Source organism: Sceloporus undulatus, chromosome 4, assembly GCF_019175285.1.
Source record: "Sceloporus undulatus isolate JIND9_A2432 ecotype Alabama chromosome 4, SceUnd_v1.1, whole genome shotgun sequence".
Classification (NCBI taxonomy): domain Eukaryota; kingdom Metazoa; phylum Chordata; class Lepidosauria; order Squamata; family Phrynosomatidae; genus Sceloporus; species Sceloporus undulatus.
The window spans coordinates 107578481-107591919 of record NC_056525.1 but is presented as its reverse complement, the minus strand read 5'-3'; the positions used below and the strand labels follow the sequence as shown (position 1 = coordinate 107591919).

At 42.5% G+C, this 13439-nt stretch overlaps 1 protein-coding gene across 4 annotated transcripts in view; it reads right to left on the bottom strand.

The window, feature by feature from the left end:
- Positions 1-13439, bottom strand: part of DPYD (dihydropyrimidine dehydrogenase) — a 617920-nt gene that overhangs the window by 505498 nt on the left and 98983 nt on the right. For all 4 annotated transcript variants that reach the window (XR_006103753.1, XR_006103752.1, XM_042465740.1 and 1 more), the window contains one exon: positions 11543-11625. Coding sequence is in view for 2 of the 4 variants with exons in the window: in XM_042465740.1 (XP_042321674.1) it covers positions 11543-11625 (83 nt within the window). In the remaining 2 variants the exon portion in view is untranslated. The remainder of the gene's footprint in view (positions 1-11542; positions 11626-13439) is intronic.

The following is a 13439-nucleotide window of genomic DNA, read 5'->3' as shown; positions in this document are numbered from 1 at the left end:
TGATTCCCACTCCTCTGGAATGGGGATATACAGTGGACCCTTGTTATACATTGGGCTTTGGTTCCAAGATCCTCTGTGGATAACAAAATTCGTGTATGCTCAAGTCCCATTAAATATAATGACATAGCAAAATGGTGTCCCTTATTAAAAAATGAAAAATCAAGGTTTGCTATTTGAAATTTATCCTTTTTTTGAACATTTTCAAACCATGGATGCTTGAATCCGTGTATAAAAATCAGTGTATAAGAAGGTCTGACTGTATTATGGGTGTCCTAGAAGGGAAATAAAAAACCAGCTGTCTCTTCCACAATCTTCCCAAATCCTCCATATCCCACAGAAAAGAAGTGGGCAACTGTTGGGTGCCACATTGACTCCCTAGAGCTCTTGAAGGATTGCACCCACCACTATCATACCACCAGAAAACATACTGAAAAAGGATATCTCCAAATTCCCTGAACAGGGATAAGGAGGGATTTTCAATTTGTGGCCTTCTCTTGGCCATCTTAGGTCCAGATGAGGCATTTTGTTTGATGTGGGAGGGGGTGGTTTCATTTTTATTTTATTTGTTTTTTGGTCTTTTCAGCAAAAGTGACACATAACCTCTGGGTTCTTTCTGTTGAAAAATGGTCCAGGAAGAGGGTAAGACCATGGTTGTTCCCCACACCACACAGGAGTCAGCTGGGGGCATTTGGAAGCATAAAATGGGGGAAATATTGGCGGGTTACAGACCGCCAAAAAGTGGCGGCCTGTACCCGCCCCTTTCCCCGGGGTATCGGGGCCTCAGTGTTCAGAGCGGCAGCCGCTGAGGCCCCGATCTGCCGCTTCAAGCCCCAAGGACACCCCGCAGCAGTGGGGAGGAGGAGAAAGGGTCCGCTTGGCCCCTTTCTCCTTTGGTCCACTGGGCGCAGCCGTATGAAGGCTGCCCCCAGAGGACCAAACCAGGAAAGAGCTCCGAAATGGAGCTCCTTCCTGCTCCACGCTAGGACTCACTTAAGCGCCCTGGCACGAAACAGGATGTCATTCCGTGCTGCCCCGTTGATGAGGCAGCATGGTCTTACATCGTCATGGCGGGGCGTTGGAACGGGCCGCCGCCTTTGTGCGCGCAGAGCGCGCACTAGGGTTAGGCGGTGCAGAAGCACTGCCCCTTTCTAACCCTAGTACGCGTTCTGTGCGTACTTTCTGGCCCGTTTGTAACGGGCCATTATTTTAAAAAATAGAGTCCTTTGGCTGAAAAGGGCACTGTCCCCATTCCTACCTTAGAAAATTATTTAATCAATAATTCCCACATGTTCCTAAAGCACCCTACCAAAAGAAACCACACACATACACATACACACATACACAAACCTGAAGGACTGTTGTAGATTACTATGCCACCCATTAAACTCTCCACACATATAAAACTAACATTTTATGGAGACGAATCCTAAACTAGCCATTTTCTTTGCCCACTGTTCTTGAATGTGCTAAGGGATTTCCAGCCTACACTCCACAGTGACCTCTCCTGTGGAATTACCACCATTCACTCACTCACTCACTCACTCACTCACTCACATCTTATGAAGAAGCCAAAAGAGATAATCATTTGCATAATCACTGTATTCCGGTGTTTTCTCTGCTGTCTGCTTATCTTTTTCCAAAACTAATTTCTAGCTATTTTGCAGTTGCAGTGAAATAACTTGCAGTGTCAGCACTCAAGTGTTTTAAGTGTTGTGTTCCTTAAATTAAATTATTTCTTCATCACAGGCCTTTCCCTTTTAACTGCTTCTTCTTCAGCATTACTGAGGGTCTAGTAATGAGCCAGCATGGCCTAGTGGCTTGAGCGTTGAATTATGACTCTGGAGACCAGAGTTTGAATCCCAGCTTGGCCATGTAAACCCACTGGGTGATCTTGGGCAAGTCACACTCTCTCAGCCTCAGAAGATGGCAATGGGAAACCTCCTCTGAACAAATATTGTCAAGAAAACCACATTATAGGATCCTTAGGGTTGCTATAAGTCAGAAACAACTTGAAGGCATGCAGCCACAGCCACAGTGATGAACTGCTCCTTAACTGATCATGGTGGTGTCAATGAATGGTTTTCTGTTATTTGTTTTTTTAAAAAAAATCTTTAGATTTATAGTAAAACAGTACCATTTAAAGTTTTAAAGACAGAAATAGAATAAACTAGAGTTTTGTCTTCTACGTCACATACAGAATTTAAAAGAGGAGTAGTAAAAAGCAATATATCACTAGTCTCTCAAGCCACTCTGAACAGGACAAAGCAAAAGTGGAAAAATCAGCAAGAAGGAAGCTATGAATTAATACTGGCAGAGAACTTTCATGAATAGGACTTGGACATATAGAAAACAGGAGAACAGTGTCCACAAGGAAAGGCAATGTTTGAAAGTAAACACAATCCTAATTCTGTATGAAGCTGGCATTTTATTTCCATTTCCCTCTGTTTATAGGAAAGAAATAGCTCAACAGCATAAAAGAACTCCAATATGGAAGAAGGAGCTTGTTATTCAGGTCTAACATGTAGAGATAAGGTAGAGCAGACAAAAAAGTAACAGTGAATAAATGCAGCAACAGCCAGGCTGATCGCAGGATGCAGTCTGAAGTTCGTATTGTGGGTGATGCCTCTGCTAGGCAACCCCCCCCAAAAAAAAACCACAACATCCTTTGTGTTACATATTGAAGCCGCAAAGGTTTCTTCATCAAGCAAATATGGTTTTAAGAATGTAGCGGAAGAGGGTGAAGACGGAAAGGCTGTAGGCATATTACAGCCAGCTGGAAGTAAGAGTGGCAGCTGTAAAACTGGGTAGAGGTGAGAACACAACCTGGTATCGAGTTGGCTATAAGGTGCCACCTTAGTGGAAGTAGAGTTATGCTGGATTAGCCAACTACTTAGTTCAATAAACCTGGTACATACAAATTGAGAACCTCTGTCTAGTGATTTTAGAGCTGTGTTACTGGGTCTTAATTGTTACAGCTAGTTATTGTTTACTATGAAGTGTAATGTTTAATGGAAATGGGGCAGCAATCCAAGTTGGTCAGGGCAGAGGGAGATATGGCAGTGGTAGGGTGACATGTTATTACAGAGGAAGGAGAATGAGAGATTTAACACCTATCTTACCTTACAGTCACCTACCATGCTCAGGAACCTCAAGTAGGACAGTGTCAGCTTAATCATCTTGGCTTCCGGGGAATCATCTAGCTTGATCTATTCTAGGACCCATTTCTTTGCCTTTTTGGCTGTCCATGGAATCTGTAGGACTCTTCTCCAGCACCATTCACTTCAAATGAATTGATTTTCTTCCTGCCTACTTTCTTAACTGTCCAGCTCTCATGGTAATAGGGAATACAACGGCGTGTACGATTCTAACTTTCATGTTTAGTTGCATATCTTTACTATTTAGGATCTTTTCTAGTTCTTTCAAACCTGCCCTCCCCATTCTTAGTCTCCTTCTGATTTCCTGACTGCAGTTTCCATTCTGGTCAATGTTTGATCCCAAGTACGAGAACTCTTTCACTATTTCTATTTCCTCATTGTCTAGGTTGAATTTGTATAGATCCTCTGTGGTCATTATTTTTATGTTCTTTATGTTCAGCAATAAGCCTGCCTTTGCATTTTCTTTAATAGCTGCTTTAGGTTGTGGTGTCTTCTGCTAGTAATACAGTTGGCCCTTGGTATACATGGGGGATCCGTTGCCCCCCTGCATACCAAAATCCGCATATGCTCAAGTCCCCTTTGTCCCTAATGGCAGCATGTGTGCACGTGTGCCGCCATTGGGGACAAAAGTCCCTCGCCTCCCCTCCCATCCTCCCTTCCCTCCCTTCTTCCTCCCATCCCTCCCTGCTTACTTACCTTTCGTCACCGCAGGAAAGGCTGGGTGCTGGTGCTGGAGGCCTTGAAGGCCTCTGGCGTGGCTGCTCAGTCTCCTCACCGCCACTGCCATGGGAAAAGCTGGGTGGCGGTGGTGATGCATGAGGCAAAGCCTCAGCTTCCTTGCCACCACCACGGCAGGGCTGGATGGCAGTGTTGGCGGCCTCTTGGCCCCCAACACCACCACCACGGGGCTTTTCCTGCAGCAGCGACAGCAGTGGAGACGAGGGCGAGTAGCAGCGCCAGAGGCCTTCAAGGCCTCCAACACTAGCTCCCAGCCTCCTCGATGCCTCCGCCACCGTGGAAGGGCAGGATACTGGTGTTGAAAGCCAAGAGGCCTCCAACACCGCCACCCGACCCTTCCGTGGCGGCAGTGAGGAGGCCAAGGCAGCGAGGAGGCTGGGTGTAACAGTGCTGGAGACACTGAAGGCCTCTGGTGCTGCTGCGCTCCGCGCCTCCTCGCTGCCACCACTACCGCCGCAGGAAAGGCCCAGGGGTAGTGGTGTTGGAGGCCAAGAGGCCTCCAGCACTGTCACCCGACTCTTCCGCAGTGGTGGCGAGGAGGCTGAGGCTCGGCCTCCAACACCGGCACTCGGCCTCCTCACTGCCACCACCACTATGGAAGGGCCGGGTGGCAGTGCCTCAGACTCCTCACCTCTTGGCCTCTAACACCACCACCACCAGGCCTTTCCTGCAGCATTATCGGCAGTGAAGAGGCAAAGAGCAGCAGCGCCAGAGGCCTTAAAGGCCTCCAGCACCATCACCTGGCCTTCTCGCCACCTCGGCCTCTTTGTCCTCACCGCCACCACAGAAGCACTGGGTGCCAGTGATGGTGGAGGCCAAGAGGCCTCCAACACCACTGGCAGCGGCGGCAAAGAGGCCAAGGCGTCGAGGAGGCTGGGTGCCAGTGTTCGAGGCCTTGAAGGCCACTGGCACTGCTGCTCACCCTCCTCACCACCACCTCCACTGCCGCGGGAAAGACCCGGTGGTGGTGGTGTTGCAGGCCAAGAGGGCTCCAACACTGCCATCCAGCCCTTCTGCGGCGGAAGCAAGGAGGCCAAGGCTTGGCCTCCAGCACCGCCACTGCCACCGCCACCCGGCGTTTCCTGCGTTGGTAGCAAGGAGGCTGAGCAGCCGTACCAGAGGCCTTCAAGGCCTCCAGAACCGGCACCCGGCCTTTCCCGTGACAACGGTGGCAGTAAAGATAAGAAAGCAGGGAGGGAAGGGCGGAACGGAGGAGAGGAGGGAAGGGGAAGAACTTTTGTCCCCAATGGCTGGGTTTGCCATCCGCGGATGCTGAAATCCGTGCATGGCAAATACGCGTATAAGGAGGGCCCACTGTATGGTGTTGTCTGTATATCTTAGATTGATGATATTCCTTCCTCCTATTTTGACTCCTTTTTTTGTGTCCAAGCCTGCTTTCTGTATATTTTCTGCATAAAAGTTGAACAGATAGGGTGAAAAGATGAAGCCTTGCCTTGACTCCTTTGCCAGTTCTGTTTCTCCATATTCTACTTGGACCTCTGGGATTTTCCCTCTCAGTGTATGGTTGGAGTCTATGTTGCTGAATTTTGAGCATGTAAGATTAGTGCTATGGTCCTATAGCTGCTGCAGTCTTCTGTGTCTCCTTTTTGGGGATGGTAGTGTATATTGATCGTTTCCAATATATACATTGATTTATTTTCCATATCTGTTGATATATGTTGGTTATTGAATATATGGCACCAATATTAAAATCATTCCACTGGCTGCCAATTATTTTTCAGGAAAATTATAGTGTTGGTTATTACCTTTAAAGCCCTACATGCTTTCATATATACACTTATGTCCTCTGGCGGACATTTACTCCACGCAGTCAGGACAGTTGTTGGCAACTGTCAGCCAAAGGACCTTTTTTTTCCCGGCAGCCCCTACACTGTGGAACATCCTACCAGAAAATTTGACAGCTGAATATGCTATCTGAATTTAAAACAGCATTGAAGACTAATCGCTTCCAGCAGGTCTATCCAGATGACTTTTAAAACTGTACATTTTAAATGATGAATTTTAAATGTAGATTGTTTTAATATGTATGCATGCTCGTTCCTTTAAATTGATGTATGTTTCAACTGATGTTGTGTTCTTAACTGATACATATTTGTTGGTCTGTTGTTCCCCATCTCAGTCCATAGAGAGAGGCGGGTAAGAAATAAATCATCATCATCATCATCATTACAGTCTCCAAGCCCACACATTGCTTGGACATCATATAATTAAATATACATTGGCATTCTAATGTATATTTACTTGGAAATAAGTCTTAGTATTAAGTGAGGCTTACTCCCATGTATATATTGAAAGTATTACAGCCTGAAAAGCAAATAAAGAAAGAAAGGGAGGGAGGGAGTTGACTTCATAATTCATCAATATTTTATTTGGGAAATATAGCACATAACTTCCTAAACACTTTGCAAGCAACATAGTAAGCATTTTTACAGGTTTTCTAAAGCTCCGGCATTTTGCCCATCTCAAAATATGCCTTGAATTTCATTACTAATTACAGTGATATCAATGGTAGTAATTACAATAATGTCATTAGACAACAAGCTGGCTGGTTTTTCCTAGGAACATAAAGTAATAGTGCTACAAATGGTTTAAACGTTCACTGCAATATATATACAGGAGCATGATTAGCAGGTATAACGTGCAAGTAAATTTTACATCACACATACACACACACTCCACCTGAATGTTGCATTTTTTAAAAAAATCATTAATATTATGGGGATTTAATACCCCTATTGATTTTATTTTGTAGAGTCTAGTAGACTATAGAGATTTAGGGTATGTGCTTTTTTAGCTTGGTTTTTTGGAACAAAGCAAATCTGTAATTTGTCTGCAAGCTGAGACATAGCTCAATGGATATTTCCACAGAATTCAATAGAAGTTTATAACTGCCACTTCTGACCATGTATAATGTGTAACCTTAGGTCAGTTAAAATTAAAGAATTTTGGTTTATTTGAGACAGGTGATTGAAGGAATGTTCAGGGGAAATCACTATCTCTCTACTCTCCCATAATCCCCCTTCACTATGGTATTCTCTAAGGAGGAAAGCTTGCTCTCTGATTCACCTTTGCAGCTCACAAAGTAAATTAAAATTCCCAACTGAAAAAAAAAAACCTCCAGGAATTATAGATGAAATCTTGGACAATATAGAGTACAAAACCACCTAAGCCTATACAATCTCATAAGCCCATATCAAAGTTGGAAAAACAACTTGAGATAAATATTCTGTGTCAATGGTGACAGAAAAGACACTATTTCATCAAATATCAATCTTTCAATCAGGTTCAAAACAAAACTTTTATGAGCTTCTTGATTTATATTTTAAATATGTTTAAGGCAATGCAATCACTTTCTAAAGCTCTGCAGATATCCACTATTGCAGAATTCAGTGACAAGTTACTCCCTGTGAGTTATTCTGCAATAGAAACCTAGTGACTCTCTAGTTCAAAGCTATGCTGATTGTGGGGAATTTGTGTTATTTTTAAATAGTAAATGAAAAGTTCAAAATACAGAGATTCTAGCGCTTGAATGCTATGACACTGGATAAAGCATATTACAGTCTACTACTAATGGAGGTGAACATTTTAACATATCCATTTTCTTCACTATACCATATTTTCTCTACAGTTAATATAAATTAGACCAGATGTACAATTTATGCTTATTTTGTATTCCAAATTTGTATTGAAGGAATAGAGTCAAATTAAGAAAGTCCTGAAGCTTATATGTACAGCATACACTCAATGCGCACAAAAATCTCAGGTTTGCATGCCTACAAAAATCCCAGGTCTGAACTTGAGTTTCTCCAGTTATGACAAGAAAGGACTTTTGACTGAACTGATGAGTTTTTATTCAGCCAATCATTGTCAAGAAAATTGTTCGATGGGCCCATGGTCTGCATATCAACCTGCCTTTTAAGCTCCTATATGGCTTGGCCATGTTGGTTTTCCTGGATATTTGACTCGCCTGTTTTCTAGAGTATACACATGTGTCTGCTTTGCTTCTCTCCAACATTAATGAATGGAAGAGGAACATAAAAGGGTGGCCTTCACCTCATGAATGGGAAGCACAAATTGTAAAGCTGCCATATTTTTTCTCTAGGTATAGAGATTTATGGCAGCAGTACATTTATACCAGTGATAAACTTTTACCAGTATGCCTAAATACCCTAAAGTCACAAGATCCCATTTGATTTTGGAAGCTAAGTAGGGTTACCTCTGGTTAGCACTTGGAAGGGAGATCACCAATGAATACTAAGTGCTATGCACTATTTTTCAGATGAAGGAAGTACAAAATCACCTTGAATATCCATTGCTTAAGAAAATTTGTGTGCTTGCTCTAAGTTGACAGGCAACTTGAAGGCACTTACATACACCCAAAAATGAGAACATTACTCTAGAGCAGTGATTTCCAAAGTGGGTGGTACACCCCCCCAGGGGGCAGTGGAAAAATCCAGGTGGGTGGTAAGGGGGAAAGGATGCAATGGGGGGGGTAGTGAGGGGATAGGAGGTGGCAGGGAAGCCTTCAATCAAAATACTGGTGCACAAGAAACACAAGATGAACCAGCAATCTTTAGGGCCATGGTGGGGATGAAGGTTTCATGAAAAATCTTTTCAGGGTCCCACAATGCAGCATCGCTAATAATTTTGTGTGGTGGTATCTCATGCTCTTTGCCTTTCTGTGTGAGCTCACTCCCTTGGCCACGTCTTTCAATGGTTGCTGGGAAACCCCTGTGAGACTTGGGTGCAGGACATTCTTTCTATGGCTCAGAATGGCATTTTTTGGGACAAACTAACTGGAACAAGGAATTAGAGCATGTGGCAGTGGGGGGAAATGTTTGGGGACCACTCTAGAGGTACTTTCAGGATGCAAAATGAATCTTATTGCTAGGGAAATGGAGACTAGGGTGCCCCAGAATGTACATTAAAGAACAAGACCCATGCAGCTCCTTGTGCTTCTAACAGTAATATTGCTCCTCCTCTCTGCCACAGTAGCTGTATTAATACTTATAGCATCTTCCTGCAGATGTTTCTCAAGCAGAGTACTATGGACTAGGGGAATAACAGAATTCCTTCTTCCCCTTCGGTACTCATCCTCTTTTTTAAAAAGCTCCCTTTACCTGGGAGGATGGTCACTACGAAATACTAGTTATGTGATCTTTAAACAATACCAAGACTTGAAATAGCATACAGTATAGCTGGAATAACAGTCTATCTGGATAACTTTATCCAACTGGATATAATCCTATGACTATGCACTTAACTGATAGTTATGAACTAATTGTAAACTACTAAGGAAGTACTCTCAACTGAAATCTTTAAGGAAACTGAGTTCCAATAAAAATGTACAAAGCATACAATTTTATTTCCTTCCATTCTATTTTTCTTCCCTGTGCTGTTTCCTGGGGAGCAGCTTGGTGTGGCAGTTTTAGGGTTGGATTAATACTCTGGGAGATTAGGGTTCAAATCATCACTCAGTCATGGAAACCTATTTGGTAGCTTTGGGCAAATCACTCTCTCTCATAGGAAGGCAAAGGCAAACTTCATCTGAATTAATACTACCAAGAAATCCTATGATGGGTCCAGCATTAGTTGGAATTGATTTAGGAGCCCTGGTGGTGCAGAGGTTAAATGCTGGTACTTATGGCTATGAGTGGCTGAGGTACCAGCATTTAACCACTGCTCCACCGGGGCTCCTAAGTCAATTCCTACTAATGCTGGACCCATCATGGGGTTTCTTGGTATTATTAATTCAGATGAAGTTTGCCTTTGCCTTCTTCTGAGAGAAAGTGACTTGCCCAAGGCCACCCATATGGCTGTGAGTTCAATCCCAGACAGGGCTCCAGAGTCCACTCAGCCCTCCATCCTTTCATAGGTTGGTAAAATAAGTACCCAGCTTGTTGAGGGCAATTGGCTTACACATTGTAAACTGCTTAGGGATTGTTAGTTCACTGATAAGTGGTAGAGAAAAGTACTTGCTATTGTTATATTGCTATTACGGCAGATAATAATAATCAAAACATAGTTTTTCAGTATCTATAGAAAACATATAGCACACCTTCAATATCTCCACTTACAGGAGGTAAATATCATTACAATATCCCTGCTTGACAGATGGTAAAAACTACACACCACGTTTTACTGATTAAGTCTACTCTTTGAATCCAGAATTTCTGCCTGTTTTATTACAACATATATGCATTTTATCAGTTTCATTTTAGTTTTGTTTATATTCATCTTAATCATTTATTTTGCCCCCCCCCCTTTCCCTTAATAAGAGATCAAGACTCAAGTTTAAAATTCTTATCTGTTTCTCAAAAACTATTTCAAGCCTGCACTGAACAGAAGGATGATTTAGAAAGATGTCAAATAAACAAACAATATATTCTCAGGTCAACTGTAATGGAAGAACAAGACATTACACACACACTGTCTACAGTCAAAACCAATTAAAAATGCTGTTTTTAAGGGAAAACATAATAACCATTATAGTGTGCAGAGAAGAAAACAGAAAACACTTGACAGTTTGTGCTCTGACTGACTCCAGGGATGTGTTCACACCCTGCTTGGGTTGTTCTGCAGTGAAGTGCAGAGATCTGCCTCAGGTAGCACCATGAGGAGCAAACAGATTAAGTCCGAAACTGGTGTTTGGATGAGGTATAAGGACTTTACAATATCCATTGGTGAAGTGGGATGGGGATAGAATCATCAATTGTGTTCCACTTCATGTTGCAAAACATATTGTGCAAGTTTTGGTTCACATGTGTACTGCAGCCAGATAAGTAGACAAATACTGGAAACAACTCTTGTAATAGCGACAGCTAAAAACCATCAAGACTGTGGCTGAAGGCATGTGTTACACTTACCATATGAATGGGAACCACTGAAGCCTATTGCAGAGGGAAGATCTGGGATGTTCCTCCCATCGCTTAGTTTGCAATACAGCTTCAGAGCCCCTAGTGAGCCAACTGTAAACATTTACAGCGGTGTATTTGCTTAACAGATTTGGGCTGTTGCCATATGATCCCAGCATTACTGCCACAAGAAGTATATCCCATCCCAAGTCCTGGGACTTATGTATATAAAAAGAACTGTATGAAGAACTGAATAATAAAACTGGGGAATGCAGGAATATACTCTCTCTTTGAAATGAGGAGGTCATTCATTTTAACATACAGTAGTTTAATCCCATTAAAGTCTAATAGAAGAAGAAATTACACAGGCTGCAATATCGTGAAAATTAAATACAAATTAGAAGCAAAGAGAGCCTCGTTTTTTTTAAAAAAAGGAAAAGAAAGAAATTGTCACACAATTGCCTTAATACTGGCACAATTTAGAGGAACAATTTTTATTCATTCCCACAGTTTATTATAAATATAAAACAAGGCACTCCCTTAAGCGTTTTTAGTAACAAATTAAACATTTACGTTTTTAGTGTGCAGAGAGGCTTAGCGTTTGCGCAGCTTCAAAACCGAAGTACAGCCTCAAGGGAAGCTGCTTCGCTGACAAATTAATACCTTAGAGAATACAGCTGAATGGTGGCAATGAACTCATTTGTTCCCCCAATAATGAAGAATGACTCTTTCTTTACCACATCTGTGACTGTTGCTATGGTGACCCAGACTTACCTCATTGCTTCTCGAAGGGCTCCTCGCTCACCAAGAGTCGTGTGCTTGATGTCATCAAAATTATTTTCCAGCCTCTCACAGTTCTGCAATAATAATAATAATAATAATAATAATAATAATAATACAAAAGAGGAAAGTCCACATTTAAAAAGGCAATTCCAAGTTGGCTAAACCCCACCACTCTAGTTGGATAAATTACCCATCTTCATACTCTCAGTGCAAACATAGCTGATTATATTGATTACATATTCACACAAATTACTCATTTTTGCCTTTAATTGCATAGGAGTAATTAAAAATGACACTATGAACTCTGCCACAAAGTACACATGAAGCATATGATATGGTTGCCATGACAATCCTCTTATCAACATGCTATAATGTGGGAGATAAACATTTCTTCCTATCTGCTTTCCTCTCCTCCCTCTTCCAATCTGAGAAGGAAGAACAACTGAATTTTCACTGTACGCCTAACTATGACGGGATGCAGTCAGAGAGATCAGCCAAAGTCACATACGTTTACAGATTGGATAGTAAATATTCTGCATATGAACAGGAAAAAAAACATGTTTTGAAATCATAGGAAAAACATGTATACATGGAGCACTTGAAGAGGCCAAATATCATGTGAGAAGTTGGTTTGTGAAATATTGCTGCCAATAAAATCAAAAATGGCAAACTAAGTTCAATAAATTGAGTCCGATAAGTGAAGAGAAACCTTTCCAACGGTAAAATTTAAAAGAATTTATCAAAAGTAAAATAAGTTTTTTTCTATCACTTCCCAGAGTTTGATCCTGCTGAAACATTTTTTTCTGAAGATAATTAGACTCTGCATTATGCAGCAACATATGATTATTAATTTCAAGTTTATTCAGCATATTCTCCAATGAGAGTAGGTGGCCTGCAAGGACCTGCCCTTCTTCCCCCTCCTCAAGTAGTCAGAATGAGAGACAGTGACAGGCCCAATGTTCCCCAGTGAATTTCATGGATCACAATAACATATGTTATTGGATTTCATGGATCACTACTTTGGAAACCAAAATTTCCAAAGACCCAGTTCAACACTCTGCCATCACACAACACTGGGTTGTGTACCATCACACTGGTACTCATACAACCATCATGATTGTTGCTAGAATGTAAGTAATCGCAATCATGGTCTTCTTTAGGGGATTTGTATGCATGGAACAGTTACAAACATAGGGGGAATACAAATGGGAAGAAAGGAGCGTCAAGACACCGCCCCTTTCTGCCCTGGATTGTTGCCATGGCAACCGCATGGGTGCAACGACGCTTTGCCCTAAAAAGGTGCTAGGAAAAGCAGCTCCTTTCTGTGCCACTGCCAAGGCACCATTAGCACCCTGGAGCGGCGCGGTGATGTCTCTTGTGAGCCACCCCATTTGGATGCGGTGCACAAGACACATCATTGGCGTGCACAGCATGTGGACGTGCATACACCAAAAATGGCACCAGGAGAGTGTGGAGTGTCCAGACGCTTCGCGCTCCCCAACCCTAATTTCAGCCCCAGGCCACCGCAAACCGACAGTCTGTACCAGGCCATAATCTTCATAATACTCTCCAGAGATATTGTTTTCACTTCTTTCAGAATTATATCTGTGATAGCAGATATTTTAGATAGCAGAACAATTTAGAGTTAGAATTTTAAGCTTCTACCATTCATAAAATTATAGAATCATAGGCTTGGAAGAGACCTCAAGGACCATCCAGTCCAACTTTCTGCTGTTCAAGAACTCACAATCAGACTACCCCCAACAGATGGCAACCCAGCCTCTGTGTAAAAACCTCCAAAGAAGAAGACTCCACCACTCTCAGAGGCAGTACATTCCATTGTCAAACAGCTCTTACTGTCAGGAAGTTCTTCCTAACGTTGAGATGG